Source organism: Perca flavescens, chromosome 21 (genome assembly GCF_004354835.1).
Source record: "Perca flavescens isolate YP-PL-M2 chromosome 21, PFLA_1.0, whole genome shotgun sequence".
Lineage (NCBI taxonomy): Eukaryota > Metazoa > Chordata > Actinopteri > Perciformes > Percidae > Perca > Perca flavescens.
Window position 1 is genome coordinate 18903320 of NC_041351.1, and position 19348 is coordinate 18922667.

Here is a 19348-nt window from a genome sequence, read left to right on the forward strand (position 1 = left end):
TTTCTGTGGAATGTTTTTTTTTTTTTTTCATTTCTTTGCATCATGGTAAAAGTGCAATAAAACAAAAATAAGCAGAATATCATAGTGCGTCTATGTTTTTTTATCAGAATTGTATTTGTTGTATCTTTCATGTTATGTTTCATCATCATGGGGGATAATCTGTGTATAATAGTTCAACCACAGAGTCCTTCTTACAGCATGTAAAGCGATGTAGAAATGAAATCATTCATGACTGAGTGTTTGAGGAAAATATTGAGAGGATGCTGCACTTTGACATCCCTTAGGAAGGAGCAATCTTGACAGGCTGAGTAGTACATCACATGACTAGTAAAATGACTTGGACATGTAAAATGAGACCTCTACCCTTTAAAGCAGTGGGACCCCAGGGATAAGCCACCGTTTGTTGAAATAGGGCTTTTCACAGTCTCCCCTAGCTAGAGATAGGTGGGCCAACGCATTTTTTGTGCATGCATTGTTTTAGTCCGGTGCAACACCGGCAGCCCCGCTGCTAGTTAGCTTAGCGTAGTGAATGGAATCCTATGTTATCCTAGGTTAGCATGTTGTGAGTAAAAGTGAGCCAAAAAAACAACCTAATTACTTGCACTGAGACAAAAAATGCGTTGGCCCACCTATCTACAGCCAGGGTAGACCGTGATAAGCCCTATTTCAACAAATGGTGGCGTATACCTTTAAGGGACCCCTTTTCTATCATTGAGTAAATTGACAACCCCTGACTAAGTGATATATACTATGGATATTTCCTATTATATTTAATGCATTACAATAACCGCACAGAAGAACTGAAAAACTGTGCAATTAACCCAAATGTAGTCTATATCCACCACCTCCCATTTCCGGGATGTCTTTTTCGGATGGATGTCCGTTACCTTACTGCTTTCTTTGTGTTGGAATTTTAAACTCCGGTCGATTTATGAGGACTATGGTTAACCTTTTCTCAGATCTCTGCAGGGTAAATCGAGTTTTCTGTTGCACGACTAAAACAACATTTAAACGTACACATGTTCCACCAAAACAAGTTCCTTCCCAAAGCTATTTTGCAGCGGCACCGTTGCTCTGTCCGGTATATAGCGCCGACCCGCCGCAGTGCTGTGGAGGAAGGTCTGGCAACCCGGAAGTTTGTGTAGAAGGAGTGATTTGGATGAATTTTAAGGAGATTATTTCCTATGAATATTGCATCAGAGACAGGGTTTTTCTTATTTTTTAAGGAACATTTAATACAATTCTCTGTATTGTGTATTTTGTCAAATTTCTAACAATCATATATACTTAATATGTTTCTTTCTTGACCAATTTAGAATAATTATTTGTTTCTGATGTGTTTTTTTGCTGGTCACAAGATGTGTCCTACTTCATAGACTTCTCTGTGTTTGTGTATTGGAGTCAAGTTTCCACATCACACCTTTGTAAATTACATACTGGACAACAATTGGCTCTAAACTAGTTGTGATGTCACTAAATGATCTCCTATGTACACGCCCTAAACTCAGAGAAACTTTCCCCCTTTAACAGATGGATGTAAAAAAGCAGCCTTCATCTTTCTGCACAGCGAAGCTCAAACATCCAAATAAAGTCACAATAAACAAAACACGTTTTAGTGAAGGGGGGGGGCTTTACATTTGAAGAAATCACAATCAGATTGTCAAATTTGTGGATTATTGAAATTTTAAGGCAGAGGTTTTGCACGGAAACATTGACAAAATGGGTACATTTTTTTGTTTGATTTGTTATTTCTTTTGTACCAGGGAAAGAATAAACGAAAATTAAAAAAAAAGTTTTTGTTAAACCCAAACCAAAATATAGAGCGTTTCTTTCTGTTTTTGTTGAACAAACCAAAGCTAAGTAATGGACCAATTTTGTGTTGTTTTCAGCTCATGGAAACTGGAGTTCATGTCATCCAACAATTATGGGAAATCAGGGATTTAATTAGCAAAAGTCATTCCCTTGTGAAAAATGCAGCACAATGACAACATGTTATTAGCTCTAATCGAGATAAACACAACAGACCCCATGAGTCGGAGCGGATGGTGTTTTGGCTGCTGCGTACATCACAGGCCTGCTCTGGAGGTCTTATCTATAACCCAGTGTAATTCAACAGTGAATGGTGGCAGTGAGAATGGCTGCACAGTACAGTGCAAAGGAAAATGGCCCTCAGCCCCAGCTCTGTGCACAAGCATGTTTACAGTTTCAAGTGCACTGTTGTGTTTTGATAACCTTTCCTTGCAGAACAGCCCCCGGAAAAGCTACTTGGTTGGTTTACATAAATGCATGCACACACACACGCATGCACGCACACACACACACGCACACACACACACACACACACACACACACACACACACACACACAGGCAGACAGTTATGAATGGAGGAAGTCTGAGACAAGCATCAGAGGGACAGAGAGTGACCAGAGGAGAACTAAGGGCTGTAATCACGGCGGACGGGCGGCCGCAGACAGGACGCCAGAGGAAGCCTCGTCATGGGAGTGAGCCATGAGGTGCTTATCTGATCTCGGTTCAGACCAACCTGATACGCTGACCTCCTCTTCTCCTCTATAATGCCTTTCTCTGTTGGTCTATTTCAGGGCCGGTTCTAGCCTGCTATATTAAAGTGGGGTGGTAAAAAAAATAGGTGGGCAACCTGGGCAGTCGGCAGCACAGGTTAACCTCTCAAAGGTTAACTATAGTCCTCATGAATCCACCCGAGTTACAGTTTTTTACGATCGCTTTTTTCAATACTTTTAACAACTTTCCTAAACTCTTAACACAGTTAGCACAACATCCGTCTGTGTAGGCTATACAATTAACACATTTCTTGTTGCTTTGACACAAAATGCATACAGTTAACACAAATCCCATGGAATTGAATGAATTTTACAGTTTTTCACAATCGCTATGACACTTTTTTCAATACTTTTAACAACTTTCCTAAACTCTTAACGCACCAACACACCTACAACACACGATTGGCAAAACAATTAATTTCATGCTCAAAATCACAAATTGTAAACTAAACTCCAACACCGATTTTCAAAATACAGTGATTCACTAACACAATACACTGTGTTTACCAAAACAATGTAATCATGTCTCAACATCAAATAATTCTTCCAAAACACTAACACATGTTCTCTCCCAACAGGAACATTTAGTCAATCATAGCACAATGTCATAAAAAACACTAACATCCCATGGAATTACAGAAACTACATTATTTTATGTATCAGGTCTGCCCTTATACAACAGACAAAAGTGACTGTATTGATCATAGATTGTGTTTTGGACTGCAGTTCCTGTTGAAGCCTCTACATTTTTGTTTTGTTGGGTTTAGCAAATTTTTTGTGCATGCTCTACCCACTGAGCCAACCCGGCCACCATTTTCTTTCTTTTGCTGCAGAGATTCAATACAAAAAATTATTGACCCATCTCAGAGTAGCTTTATAGAAAGTACGGTTTGTGAAAAAAAGGAGAAAGAGACAGAATTGTCCTGGTACTCCTCTTCCTCTCCCTCGTGAAGGCATTTTTCTTATTTTCTGTGTTCATCTACAATATATTGTTCAAATAGGTCCTTTTTTACTGTCGCACATATACTTGGAGGTTTATGCCTCGATGCAGAGGTCCAGCGTTCAAATCTGACCGGTGACAATTTCCTGCATGTCTTCCCCCTTTCTCATCTAGTTGTCCTGTCAAATAAAGGCGGAAAAGCCCAAAAAATAATCTTAAAAAAAGAATATGCATGCATTTACTAAACCCAACAAAAGAAAAATTTAAAGAGGCTTCCAGAGAAACTGCAGTGCAAAACACAATCTATGATCAATACAATCATCCTTGTCTGTTATATAAGGGCACACCTGACACATAAAATAATGCAGTTTTTGTAATTCCATGGGATGTTAGTGTTTTATATGACATTGTTTTATGATTGACTAAATGTTCCTGTTGGAAGAGAACATGTGTTAGTGTTTTGGAAGAATTATTTGATTTTGAAACATGTTTGCATTGTTTTGGTAGACATAGTACATTGTGTTAGTGTATTATTGTATTTTGAAAATTAGTTTTGGAATTTAGTTTACAATGTGTGATTTTGAGCATGCAATTAACTGTTTTGCCATTTGTGTGTTGTAGGTGTGATGGTGCGTTAAGAGTTTAGGAAAGATGTTAAAAGTATTGAAAAAATTGTCATAGTGATCGTAAAAAACTGTAACAATGCCGAAACAAAGAAAGTGGAAGGTGGGGACATCCAGCCAAAATCAGGGACATCCGGCAGAATATCAGCAGCACCTGAGCAATTCGATTTAGACCTGACATAATATACTATGACTTTTTATGACTTTTTTCGACATGCTATACTATGACATTGTTCAACATACTATACTATGACTTTTTATCACTTTTTTCCACATACTATACTATGACTTTTTTATGACTTTTTTCAACATACTATATTATGACTTTTTATCACTTTTTTCAACATACTATACTATGACTTTTTTCAACATACTATACTATGACTTTTTTCAACATATTATACTATGACTTTTTTTGACATACTATACTATGACTTTTTATCACTTATTGAAAGACTATACTGTTACTTTTTTCGACATACTATACTATGACTTTTTCATGAATTTTTTCAGCATACTATACTATGATATTTTTTGACATACTATATGACGTTTATCACTTTCTTTGACATACTATACTATGAATTTTTATCACTTTTTTCAACATACTATATTATGACTTTTTATGACTTTTATTGACATACTATTGGGTGATTTCATAATCGTCATAGTATGGTATGTCAAAAAAAGTCATTCTATAGCCTGTTGAAATAAGTCATAAAAGAGTCACTTTATAGTATGTCGATAAAAGTCATAAAAGGTCACAGTAAAGTATGTCAAAAAAGTCATAGTATAGTATGTCGAAAAAAGAGATTAAAAAGTCATAGTATAGTATGTCGAAAAAGTCATAGTATAATATATTTAAAAAAAAATCATAAAAAGTCATGGCTCCCATGTATGTCAACGAAAGTTATAGTGTATCATGTCAAAAAAGTCATATAAAGTCATAGTATAGTATGTCGATAAAAGTGATAAAAAGTCATAGTATAGTATGTTGTAAAAAGTGATAAAAAAAAAGAAGTAATTTTTATCACTTGGAAATAAAGTCATTGTTAAGTATGTCAAAAAACTTGTGAAGTAGGTCTTCAAACCCTGTAATAGTTGAACCTCAAACTACTGTCTTCCGATCATACTGGTATCACTCTAAAAATGACCTGACACATAGTTTATGTTTTCAGCATATTTGTCTCTTAGTGTATTAGACCTCTAGCCTCGTAAGACCGTCCGGATCTCGCGAGCTCCAGTTTTCCACTCGCAGATCAGTCTGGCATCTTGAGGCAGAGAAAATTTGGAGCCGTTAGCCAAACCCAAACGACCGGGCCAATCAGCGTTGGTTTTGAGGTGGGTTAGGTGGTGATAGACCGATGGTTTATCCAATTAGCTAACCAGTATTATCAGCCAGCGGTAGCCCTAATTCTGTTAGCCGCTCGCTAATGCTTTTTTTCTCTTGGATCCTTCTTTTGGAATATGGTCCGGGAACCTGAAATGGTGCCTTTAATTCCTAAATTCTCGTTACACAAACGGCAAATATCCTTTACCGACATGTTGCTTGCATGCTGAGCTTACGAGCTATGCTTTGCCTGCAGCAGCAGGGGCGGGCTTGTGGTTGTATTTTCATACGCTTCGTGGATCTGATTGGTTGATTTGGCCCAACATAGGTGATGGACAGATGGTTCATCCAATCAAATAACCAGTATTCCGCCCCTTCCCAAAAGTTCTCCAACGGAAAGTTCCCAGATGGATATGCCGAGCAAATGCAAAGCAATAAATCTGGTGGAGTCAGGTTATCAGAACTCCACATTTGCTGAAAGACATAGGATTTGATCACACAACCTTGAGACTTTCAACCATTTGCTTATCACCCTAAGCTATCCAACCTGACACAGATATTAAGTTTTCAGCATATTTGTCTCTTTCATGAAGTATAGGTCATTAAATACCAGTTGTAAATACACACATACTGTCCATCATATGTCGTTCAATCTAGCTAGCTAAACTACTGATTTAAAGAAAAGCTATTTGTTTACAGACATCAAGCTAGGCTAGCGCCATATGCTATGTGCTTAATTTATGTTACTTACCCTCATAGTTGTGTAGCTACGTAACTTGATATGTCCCACTTCAAAGCTTTCTCCCGTTTCCTGATGGGTGCAGGTGAAAGACCGTCGACCATTCTGTGCACATTGTTGACATATACTAATAATAAAGCGATGGACGGCGGGGTTAAATAAACTTGGGTTACAGACCCATGGTTACAGAGGAGCCGGCCGCAATGGATGTTCTCACATAAAACGAACGCACCCTCAACGGGGCAGGGATCATTTCATTGGTCAACACTACACCTGGCATTCTATTGGTTGTGGAATTTTGATAGTGTTGTACCACAGAAAAATCCAAGCGCGCAGGAGAGATCCGAGAGCAGCAGATTTGCAAGCGCGCAGAATCAGGCTGAGTGCGAGGAGAAGGTTCAAAGCTGAGAGCAGGAAATCTGTCCACAGAACAACATATCTGAGTCCGAGCACAAAGTTTGAGCACAAGCAGAGCAAATCCAAGCGCGAGCATGACCATTTGAGTGTGAGAGCAAGGTTTTGAGGGAAATTATTACAAAATCTGAACGTAATATCAGTGAGAAATCCTCTCAAATTGAAAGAATGCGCTCTTGAATAAAGATAGGAATATAACTCCATATATTATAGTATGTCGAAAAAAGTGATAGTATAGTAAGTTGAAATTAGGTCATAGTATAGTATGTCGAAAAAAATGATAAAATAGTCAAAGTATAGTGTGTCGAAATAAGTTGTAGTAAAGTATGTCCAAAAAAATGATAAAAAAGTCATATGATTTTTTAATCACTTTTTTCAACATTGTATACTATGACTTTTTCAATTACTTTTTTGAACATACTATACTTTTACTTTTCAAAGATTTGATTGAGGTGAAGTTTTTCCAGTCTGATTTATTTTTGTCTCTGGTTCCTTCTGTATATCAGAGTGGAAGATGGTCTGGTGGTTAAGGACACCGACTGGGGATGTTAAGATGTGGGTTTGAACCCTGCCTGAGGTAAAGAGTGAATGTGATGTATGTTTGAATGTTTTTAACCGTTCTAAAAAGCCGTCTGCATCAATTCCGACGTCTGTGGACGAGGAAACAGAGAACACATAAGTCCCAGTGAGCCCTGGTGGTTCAGCTAGCTAGCTAGCTTGCTTGATTCGTTAGCACTTTAAATGTCTGTTTAGTGCTCAGCAGGCTGTTCAGCTGACTCTGCAGGTGATAGAGGAACTGATCATGTGACCGTCACCTGCATATTACATACGCATTATACAGTAAAACTGCCATGTTAAGACTTCTTATTGAATCATCTACATTCTTTCATTTCAGTGCTTTTACCCTAATAAAAAAGTTTTATTTAAACCCTTTTCATGATTTTTTTCAACATAATATAGGCTACTATGACTTTTTATGACTTTTATCGACATACTATACTATGACTTTTTTATAATTTTTTTTACATACTATGCTACGACTTCTTTCGACATACTATTTGTTTTATTATTATCACTTAGATTTTTCATGACTTTTTTGATGCACAATTCTATGACTTTTTATGACTGTTTTCAACATACAATAATATGACTTTTTAAAATATTTTTTCAACATACTATATTATGACTTTTTTATGACTTTTCTTAGACATACTATACTATTACTTTATTATGGCTTTTTTTCAAACAAACTATGACATTTACATACTATACTTTGTATTTTTATGACCTTATATATTTAACAAAATGTGCTTGAAAGTATCAAAAGTACTCGGTACAAGTAAAACGAACCCTTTCAAAACACTCACACTATTTTAGAATTAGATCTGCGTTGTTCCATCAGTGGGTAAGCAGCATTTTGCTGTTTTACTTTTAAGTATCTTATATAGGCTACTGTTATGTTGTATTTTAATCCAAACAAATACATAATATTTTATAAAGTCACCATATTTTGGTTATGTAAAATCTTAATTTGTAAAGGAAGCTATACCGTAGCTGTCAAATAATTAATTATAATAAATATGAAAAAATAAATAATGCGGTACTCTGCATATTTTTCTAAATTGTAGTGCAGTGTGAAGTGCTGTGAAATATTACTACTCAAGTTCCTCAAATAATTACTTAAATACAATCAGACAAGAAGAAAAAAATCATTAGGATGGATACAAGATGACACGGAGACCTGATATCAATCCTTGCTTCAATGCTTCAAGATGCACTACAGCTTTTTACAAAGCCACTTAAAAAGTCTGGGCCTGCACCTCAAATGTTGACCTTTCAGCTGTCAGAAATAAAGAGAGAATAGCTTTAATGTTTTCTGTGTAGACGGATGTAGCGCCTGTAGGCTCCTCCTGCACCAGCGGGGCCACACACAGAGGCCTGACAGACCTCAGGCTGTTTTCCCGGCCCCTGTCGCCTCACAGGAGACCTCCAATTGCCCCGTTTAGATCCCTTCAAAATACACATCCCCCTGTTTCATAGACACGGAAACAATTTATAGCCATTATGGAGCATTATAGATAGCATCTACAAAACTTCCCGTTGTTGACTAAACGTCTGCCAGACACACACACGCACGCACGCATTTCACACACACACACACACACACACACACACACACACACACACACATGCACACACTAAAGAGTTAACAGTGAGAAAAAAGAACACAAAGATGCAAAGGATCTTGTTTGTTGGTTTGGGGATATCTGTTTTAAGTACAGTTAGAGAGATTAGGCTATAAAAGAAGCAAAATAAAACATGAAGGCGGCCTAAGAGCCCAGCGGACCACCCAGAATGCTTCTGGAGGTGGGGGAGAGGAGCGGCCTGTCCCGCACAATGACGACCAGGCTGCTACTGTGAGACTGCCTGGCCAAGCTTAGTCCAGTCTGATCTCACGTCAGCGTCTGTTTAGGAATAGGTGTATGTGGAAACAAAATGATATAAAATCTTTTGTTGCTTCAGAAGGAGCTGCCTGAAATCAGAGGCTGAAGACTACACGTTTGAAAAGAAATCTGAAGGTTTGGAGTTAGAAAGAAGTGAGCTTGGCAGACCTCTGTAGCCCACTCCTCATCTCTGCTTGATGCTAGCGTCTCAAGGCTACATTAGCAGCTACAAGCATAACACACCTGCATCTCTAACATAACTGTCTTTTGGTTGAAGTGCATTGTGGGTAATGTAGGTGTCAAGTTGACGAGGAAGAGGAATGTGTGGAATAGAAAAGACAATGTCTCCGGCTCTGCTGCATCAGCCGTCCATCAACAGTTCAACAACGTTTTAGAAGTGCAATGCTAAATCTGTGGAGACCCTTTTAAAGAGTTTGTCTGATTTGGATCAGGATCTGGAAACTAGACCAAAGGCAGCCTCAATTCATTGCTCAACAAGGGTCAACAGCCCCCACAGCCCAGAGTTGCTGTAAACTGCTGAAAATACAGATATGAAAGGGAACAAAGTAACCTGCTCAGCCTGCCCAGCCCAACAGCTATATGTACATTGCCCAGGGCAGTTTTGATGCACTGAAGCCCACCGGCTGTTTCCTGTTGGCTGGATCTACACTTCAGAGGGGAAACATCCTTCTTCTTCTTCTTCTTCTTCTTCTTCTTCTTCTTCTTCTTCTTTTCTTCTTCTTCTTCTTCTTCTTCTTCTTCTTCTTCTTCTACTAAATTGATCTAACAGCTAAAGGTGTTGGTTGTCGCTTCACGGAACAAGGTTTTCAATAGAAGAAAAAAAACATTGTCTATTAAGATAAGAGAATGAAGCATTGTCAGGAACTACACAGTTAAAGCATCTAACATATTTGAATAAATGTCCTTGGCAATAATTTAACACTAAGACTTTTTGTCCTGACTGATTGCCTACTTTTTGTATGCTTCACTTATTTCATTTAGGTAAACATTTAAATGCAGGGGTCATTAATGTAAGACTGAAGCGTATTACGGTTTTAAATATGGTATTGTCTGCACAAAACAGCTTCATTTGAAAGATGACATACAGTAGATCAGTAGTACATCTGCAGATTTGCAATCGGCCCTGACTTGGACATCGTAAAGCATGTGCAGTGCTGGTGACAAAATAAATATAAGACCAGGTACAAATCAAAATCATATGTAGATTTGTGAATGTGAAATGTGAAGTGAAAGGCGTCAGAGAGGTGGTCCTGAAGGTGGGGAGGGGGGGGGGGGGGTTTGGAGGCAGCCGTCAGCAGCAGCACAGCTCAGACATGGGTGTCAGCTGCATGCTGAGCAGAGCAGCAGGACAGGGGGGTTGCTGCTCGGCTTTGGCCAGGAGAGTCCGAGGAGCCAAAACACTTTGGATCACACATCCGACTCCTCAAAGTGTAGCTATGTTTGATAACTCCAACTACCCCTTCAACTGTTTTAACTACGATGGAGACGGATACCCTTCCTCCAGCACAGACGAAGAGAAGAAAATGTGTAGACCCGCTTACAGGTATGGACCGTTTTCATTTTGAAAGTCATTTCATTTGTCAATGTAACTTCGACAGAGCTGTTTTACGTCACTTTGTCCGTCAGTATGTAGGTTTTAAAACATTTGATAAGCAGTAATTATATATATTCTTTTTCAGTTTTCCGTTTGATTTGAGCTTTTTTTTTTTACCCCCTCAAGTTTGACAGTTTTTATATGTTGTTACCAGTGTACACAACATATACATTCTGTATAATAAAGTAGCTTTTAAAATATAACTAATCACACATATACTTTGCTTTTAGAGGGAGGCATAGTTAGATTGAAAGTGTACAGTTGAGTCTTATTTATGCAGTAGTTTTATTTCTAGTAAGTTGTATCATTTCCCTTTAGTGGTGCACTGTAGATCTTCTGTTATTATTGGATTTTCTGTTATTATCCAGTTTATTTTTTTCATTTTTCACATTTTTTTTTATTTTCATGACTATTTCATAGACTTTTGTCAGAGTTACAAAACAATATAAATGCAAATGTGTGTTTGTACAGCAGCCTAGTTTCTTGTGACTGCATGCATCTGTTCAAATAGAATTAAAGATAATATTCAAAACCTGCCATTCCATTCTCACTAAGTTAACCATAATGTTCGGTTTGGTTTCTTTTGTCCTGAGATGACTTCAGTAATGATTTGATACTATAAATAAAATGGAATTGAATTTAACAGCTTCAAAAAAACATACCTAACACTGTTTTATTATTAATTAATGAGATTGTTTTAGAATTGCTCATAAACGTAATGATGAACTGATGAAATGTTTTAAAATTTGGCCGTTACTTGTGCTCCCAGATACCAGCTTCAAAACGTTTTCACATATATTGATATCTGTGATTGGTGTTCTGTTGTTCTGTTTGTGCAGAACTACCACTAACAAATCCAAAACAAGCCCATTTATATTTCTGTTATTGGAGTCTTATAACAATTTGTTCATACTGAACATTTTAGGTGTTATAATAGCAGTGTAGTATGGTTATTCTTCATTTTTAGGGTGTCACCTTCAAATCATATTAACTTTAATTATACATCTCTTAACACACAACACAGTTGATCCAACGTGCTTCACAGAACATACACAGGAAAACACAACTAAGTAAACAAGCCTAATAAAAGAGAAGACCCTTCATCATATTAAGTCCAGTTTGTGGCAAAAAGGGAAGGGATGCCACTTTTATATACATTGGGCTTTGATAAGGTCAGAAGAAAAGACAAAAAATATTCAAGGGAAATAATTGGTAGATTGGGCAATTATTACCATTTTTACACATGAATGTCAACAAAATACAAAGGTCAAGAGCCTGCATGATGCGTTGGTTGATGAAAGTGTGTGTGTGTGTGTGTGTGTGTGTGTCAGCTACATAGCTCTGATAGCCATGGCCATCCAGCAGAGCCCCGAGCAGCGGGTCACTCTGTCGGGCATCTACGAGTTCATCATGAAGAGATTTCCTTACTACCGCTCCAACCAGAGAGCATGGCAGAACTCCATCAGACACAACCTGTCTCTCAACAGCTGCTTCATCAAGGTAGGGGACACTGGGAAATGATCCAATCTTAACAAGATATTAAAGTGTTTTGTACCAACCGGTAGGAATCGGACCGGATTAGAATGCAAATTTTGGTTCCTGATTTCGGTTCCACTTAATGTGTCGACTGAAATATCTTCCCTCTGTTGCACCGAAACAGATGTAAAAATATCACCCTTTCTCCGTGGTCTACCATTAGCTAGCTATCTTAAATGTAGGATACTTTTAAAATGCCATATTTCCCCTCTGGGCTCACCAAAACAGACGTAAAAGCATAATAACCATTCACTGCACGTGATCGCTAGTAAACATATTACATCTTTGATGTCATTTTTCAGTTTTTCAAGAATCGGTTTAGGAATCGGAATCGTTTTAAAAGTACCGGTTCGGCATCGGAATCGTAAAAATCCAAACGATACCCAACCCTATGTAAGAGGGAAATTGACTTAAGGAATATTATTATTATTTCCCTTTATATAAAAAAAACTTTTTACCTTTTTTATCTAGTAGAAAAATAATACATTGTTGTAGTGTAGTGTTTTTTTTCCTTTCCCTATTTCTTTTTATTAATAATAATAATAAGAAATTCAATTCAGTTCAGTTTATTTATGAAAGGGGACAGTGCAAATTAATAAAACGTATGATTTTACATGGGTTAAAAATGCCAGAATTAGCCAAAAAGGCTATTTGTAGTCCCCTGCCCTCGATGTCAAAAAAGGCTTTTGAAATACAAAGAGACAAAAAGAAAGAACACAAGCAGAACTAAACTTGGCACAAAACGGCACAGAAGCAGAAAACTTAGCAACAAAACAAAGCACAACGCAGAACATAGCTCAAGACGAGACAAGAGACAAAGAACGATTAGACACAGCAAAATAACATTTTTTATTTGTTTTGTGACATTTTGAATCATTTTTAAGTATTTTTGATGTTTCCCACAGGTTCCTCGGACAGAGGGCAATGAGAAGGGAAAGGGAAACTACTGGACTTTTGCCACCGGCTGTGAATCCATGCTCGACCTTTTTGAAAACGGCAATTTTCGGCGTCGCCGGCGCAGGAGGAACATGAAAATCGGCTTACGTGATGCAGGAGAAACCCCTTTCCACCCCTTGGAGAGCCACAGCAATCAGCACGTACCCTCAGCTCGGCACCCAGAACCCGACTCTACCCTCTGCCCTTTGAACCCTGAGAGGCCAAGGCCGGGCCCCCGGCAAAACCACCTCATCCCTAACCCCACCCAGCAGGGCAAACCAGAGTCAGAGATCAAGTTTAGCATTGACTACATCCTATCCACTCCAGATCCACCTCTGCCTGGGTTCAGATCCTCCCACGGCCCCGTTCACATAGGGCCCACAGGGCCTCCCATACATGTCCTGGAGCCACAACATCTGAACCTGCACTTCTGGACTCTGTAAGAAAAGAGGAAAGCAAAGACTGAATTATTCAGTCTAATTTATTATTTTTTCTGTGTCCAAAACTGGGAAGCGCTGTAAGGACACCCAAAGACAGAAGAAAAAACTCCACGAGAGGAATTTTACTGACTTGAAAAGAATGAAAACGTAAATGAGGAACAAAGTATAGAGGTACAGTATTGTGTGATGGTCTAGATGGAATAAAGTCAAAAGAAAGCATCATGCTGACTAAGAACTCATCCAAAAGAAGATAAAATGGGAAGAATACAGTAAAGCATTCATATTCTCACTATACTGTATGTGCAGTGCTGACATAGACTAGGTTCTCTATATATGTATATACACAGGAGCTGTGAGCACACGTATGACGTGTTTAAAAATGCTTTCAAACTCTGATCTGGCAAAACAGGAGTCTCTGGATTATCATCAGATCAGAACTTGAGATGGTTTTCCTTCATAAAAGAAGAATTTATTCAGATGGTTTTCCCTGTTATTCTTTTGGCTGCCTGTTAAACCTAAATATGATCTATGTAATTTCTCAGATTAATGACTGATGAATGGCAGATTTAGCTCATTTCTCCTACCTTATTTTAGTGAATGTCAAGACAAATGAGTTCAGCAGCACAAAGATCCCCTTCTGAACAGAGACAACTATTTCAGTCTGATAAAAAAAAAGATCAATTCCCTCGTTAAAAATGTAATTCTAAAAATACTAAAATTCAATCTTTTCCCTCTCCCTCATTGAGAAATCCAGAACTTTTGAATGTGTCCTACATCACCGAAAAGTCCATTCACTCATATGTCGGCTGTCCACATTAGAAATATTAATACATATTGGACCATGATTGGCTTCCGAACCACTTGTGATGTCACAAAGTCATTCTTATACAATCCCATCCTCTTTCCTCCTCCAGCAGATGAATACAATAGTGAAGACAACTTTCCAGTGTCAAACTTCGCACATACGCCATTCTGCACAATGATGCTCAGACGTCCACGTAAAGCAGGAATAAGGAAATCACATTTCTTATTTTTCTGAAAATTAGAAACAATTTCAACACAAAAAAGCTAATTATTTGCCTTCTTTTACAAAGTAGCTTGACATCCTTGTAGTTTTTTCCGAAATTCTAAGTGTAATAGCTGCATTATCAAACCACACGCGGTAGGAGCAACAATCATCAAAATGTGTTTATGAGGTTTTCACGTGACGCCTGCATGCCTTTTCTTTCTTCGTTTTCCAACAAAGAACCCAACAGACCTTGTTGACATGTCACACTAGGAAAAGCGTGAAATCAGTGATGGCTGAATTCCATTCAGCTGCTTCGGTTTCAGGGTCCTGTGCGTCCCAAATCCATAGAACATACTTACTCTACATACTATACAGTACTGTATGTACTACATCAAAGTATACAGTTTTAGCAGTTAATGTACTAAAAAAAAATCCATACTTTACAATTTAGTACTACAAGGAAATGGTACAAGAATGTGCAATGTTGTCATTCATTCAGTCAAGCTGTGACTGCATGCTAAATACTAATACTAAGCCGACTTCATGCAAAACAGTCAGTGTGCACACTAAAAAAAACACACACAATCATGAGTATGCTGTTGATGTAGTTCTCCCACAATGCAATGCACACACAAAAATGGAGGAGCTGCTCACAGCAGAAAGAAATTCAAACTAGATGTAGATGGTGGTGATATCGCCCCAGTTCATCAGAAAACAAAAAAACTTGACTCTATGTTTAATTGAGAATGTATTTATTAATTGAGTATGCTGACTGCATTAAAACAGCATACTATAACAAGTAGTATATAGTATACATCAGATTGTAGCATGTAATTGCAACAAAGTCAGTGTTTTTTCTCAGGTGTAACACCAGCCCTCACTATTATTTTTTTCCGGCTGCTCCATGTCCTTTGTGCATTGCATTGTGGGAGAATAGTGTCCATTAACAGTAAAATAAAAAAATAAAAAAAATCATATTTAGCATGTATACTGTCTAGTTCAAGTATATTTGTCCGTTTTCCAATGTGAACACACAAACGGATTTGGATTTTGGATTTTTTGGATTATGGATTTGGGCCCAGCTGTTACTGCCATGGCTTACTGGGACATTTGAATAGAACAGAGCCATGTTAATGTAATGCTTTTGCTACTATGACATGTCGGCTGTAACAAAAATAAAATGGTGTTTATTCTAAATGATCTCAGTTGTGTCAGACCCACCTTCTGCAAACATTTAGCAAATTTTTCCATTGACCTTTTGAAAATCCTGATTGACTGACACTTAAATTCTAATCCAGTCACTCCTTATTATAACAAATCATATTCACGCGCTTTAAAAGAGGCTTAACGAAACAGGGGTCTGGCTAACATTTCCTTGCCTGTACAAGGGGAGATCAATCATGGCGTGTTCCTGTGCCGTCGAAGGGACATTTTTCAATTTAACCTTTATATTATGTCTTGACTACATCAGAGGAGGGTTTCAACGCACTTAACATGAGTGGCATTTAATATAGCATAACACTTGCAAGGTGAGGCCGAGATGTGACCCTATTTAAATACAGAGGCCCCTGCCTAGAACAGCAGTACCTCCCCCAACAAACACACACAAACCCTTTGACGCAATTATAATTAAACACACCTTTTGCCTCCTTTGCAAATGCCCCTCATCGATCTGTGGGTTTTTAACATTCATATCTGAACTGCCCCCCAGCAAACGTCTGCGACGGCACAAACGTTTATGGATCAGCAAGTTTCCATTAACAAAGTTGTTGATGTCGAATAGCGGGGGCTGCTGCTGCGGTGATGCCGCGGATATATTTGGGTAAATTAACTTAGCATAAAGTGCTCCGAGGCTACGGGGGTCCTTCAAGGCAGCTAAAGAGAAAGCAAAGCACCAGTCAGGCCCGAAAAGTCAATGCACATATTATGTTGTCGGTGAATATGTGAGACTGTAGCTACTGGCACAGTGTCCCAATGAATGGCCTCCATTAAAATAACTCTTCTAAATGCATCCGTTTGGTTTCATTCCTAGTTAATGCTTCATACATCTTGTTTATAATTACGTTCGCTGTAAAAATTCTCGTTTATGGGAGTGTGGAAATGTGTTTTGTTTGAGACTTTATAAAACATGAGCAGCTCAGGGCGAGAAACAGCAACATCGCAGGTGGAGGAAATTGGGAAACCATTGATCTGCAACATTAATATAAAGTAAATCATAAACACAAATAGGTCATTTAATCCGGAGCGCTTGTTTAGGATTTCACTGAGGCTGTGGTGAGGATTATGGCGATAAAGATGAATATTAGTGTGTTGTTTTCTTCCTCTGTGGTTGGAGGAGTATATGAATGATCCACATTGGAAAGACAGTAGGAGCTACCAGCTAATGATGATCAGGGAAAAACAGCCTGAGGCCTTTGACATTCACACATCTGCAGGTATACAGCCAGTATGCACTTTAAGGCTGGAATATGCTATTCTTATTTTTTTTTTTTTAAATGGCTTCAAGTGTTGGTCAGTAATGAGAAAATCACCACGGCATGTCAATCAATGGCAGTTGGGAGACGTGTTTACATTTGGCCCGTTAGAGGGATGTCCCTGCTAGGAATACCACAAGGGCTTTCTCTGCAAAGAAAATGGAAAATAGGACATTTAATAAAGGAAAGGGCTTGACATTCAAATGAAAATATAACTCAGAAATCTGCCAGATATGTTTTAATTTGTCAGTTCTCATTGAACACTTCACCTGTGGTAACGTTTCAGGAAAGGTTCTTATTATACACAGTCTATGGTTCTTACACCAGAGGGCCATGATTTGACCCCTGACCCACTGTTTGATATCAGCTGCAGCCAAATACTAGACAACTAACAGTAACACCTTGCAATACATATCATATCAATGCAACAGGCTCAAGCACTGCCATGTTGAATCTGACAAAGTCCTGAAAAAAGCTCTGAAGCTTAGAAATGCCAGTGGTGGAAGAAGCACTCAGATATTTTACTTTAAAAGTAGCAATACCACAGATAAGTAAGGGTGCTGCATTCAAGTAGTCAAGTAGTAGTGTAAGTATTAGCATCAACATATAACTTAACCAAAGTGAAAGTACTCATTATGCAGAATGGTGCATTTCAAAATAATGTGCAAATATATACTTATTGATGCATTAATGTGTACATTAGCTGGTAAAGCTGAGCTTTTGAATACTGTATTTACTGCTGGGTAGCTTGTGGATTTACCATAGTAATAATAATAATACATCATAATTATATTTCTATATAATAATCTGAATCCGCAAAGAAACTATTAAGTTAAGTTAGACAATAAATGTAATGGAGCACGACAAGTACAATGTTTGCCTCTGAATTGTAGAAAAGTAGACGTATAAAATAACAGAACAAGGGACTACTCAAGTAAAGTCACAGTTAAACTGTACTTAAGTAAAGGCATTTATTGATTTTCCACCACTGAAAAATGATAGTAGATATGCAGTAGATAGGACAGATTGCTTCAGAATTATATAGGTGAGCCCTGGTGGCTTCTGGACTTAGGCACCAACCAAATGCAACATCCATCCACTTTCAACTATCTAATAAAAGCCATACAATTCTCCCGTAACTTAATTGACAAAATGTTATACCTATACTCTATATAATAAATAAAGAAATAGCAATCTAAAAGTAGTCAGAATACATGGGTAAATTTGTGTATTCCCTCACATTACAACAGTATTTACAATGATGATTTCTTAGGTTAAGTGACAAATGACAGTTTTACAATAATGGATCCTGCTTGATGATGCTCATGGTTGATATACGACCGAGTTCTGTGTTGCAAAGCAGACCCATTGCACTGTGTTAGCATTACATGCAATGCAACTACAATGCACCACAGCTCTGGCCAGCATTTCCCTCTCAATGGGTATATTTGGTAGATGTTGTAATTCGGCATAGTTATTGGGATTCCTTTTTTTTTGGGGAAATGCTGCTGTCTATTGTCAGTTTCATTGATGGTTTATTTTCTAATCATCCCAGGTCCTTTTCCACTCAATGTAACCTCTGATCAGGCTCCGTAGTCGAACCACCAGGGTGCGCCAACTAACTGCGTGTGGAGAGGGGGGTCACAAACACCAGGGTGGGCTTTCAATCTCAGGAGTAGAAGCATGAAAAAAAGTGGATCCTGTATATTTCCACTCTTTGTAGAACAGATTATTGCGAGTCCAACAGCTCCCCGCGCTCAGGCCTCTGTAACAGATGGAATGATATTAGGTTTAAGGTGATGCTTGCCACAATGTGACAATTGTGTCTAAATTCAGCAATGTTGCATTTAGATTTAGTTTGTCCTTTTGTTACGGTTTCATAATCAACATATAGCAGCAGTTATGATAGCGCACACACACACACACACACACACAAATTTGTAATTTCCACATATTTGAATAGGTTTTGCTTTAGCAATCTAAAGTGTGCATCCTAAAGAAATAGACTACATTTCTAAAAAGAAATAAAACCTGAAAACATAAAAGCATCCATTTACCTCTTGAAGAGAAATCCAGCAGCTCTTTTTTGCAATATTATTTTAAAGAGATGAGGCACTTACTCATTTAAAAGCAGCACGTTGAGTCAAACAGGGATCCTGTGCACCAGTGTATAGCAGTCTACTGTCCGACAGACACACCACTTTCTTTTTGACCGGGAAAAACGCTCCATTGACTGAGGCTGAATGTGAGGGGCCCATGTTGTGGGAT

At 38.1% G+C, this 19348-nt stretch overlaps 1 protein-coding gene across 1 annotated transcript; it reads left to right on the plus strand.

Annotated features, from left to right (window-relative positions):
• Nucleotides 1-10527: 10527 nt before the first annotated feature.
• On the plus strand, nt 10528-13600 carry foxl3 (forkhead box L3). Its single transcript, XM_028566878.1, has 3 exons — nt 10528-10634; nt 11987-12185; nt 13127-13600. Exons 1-3 carry the CDS (start codon nt 10528-10530, stop codon nt 13598-13600), a joined length of 780 nt encoding a protein of 259 aa, XP_028422679.1.
• Nucleotides 13601-19348: the final 5748 nt, after the last annotated feature.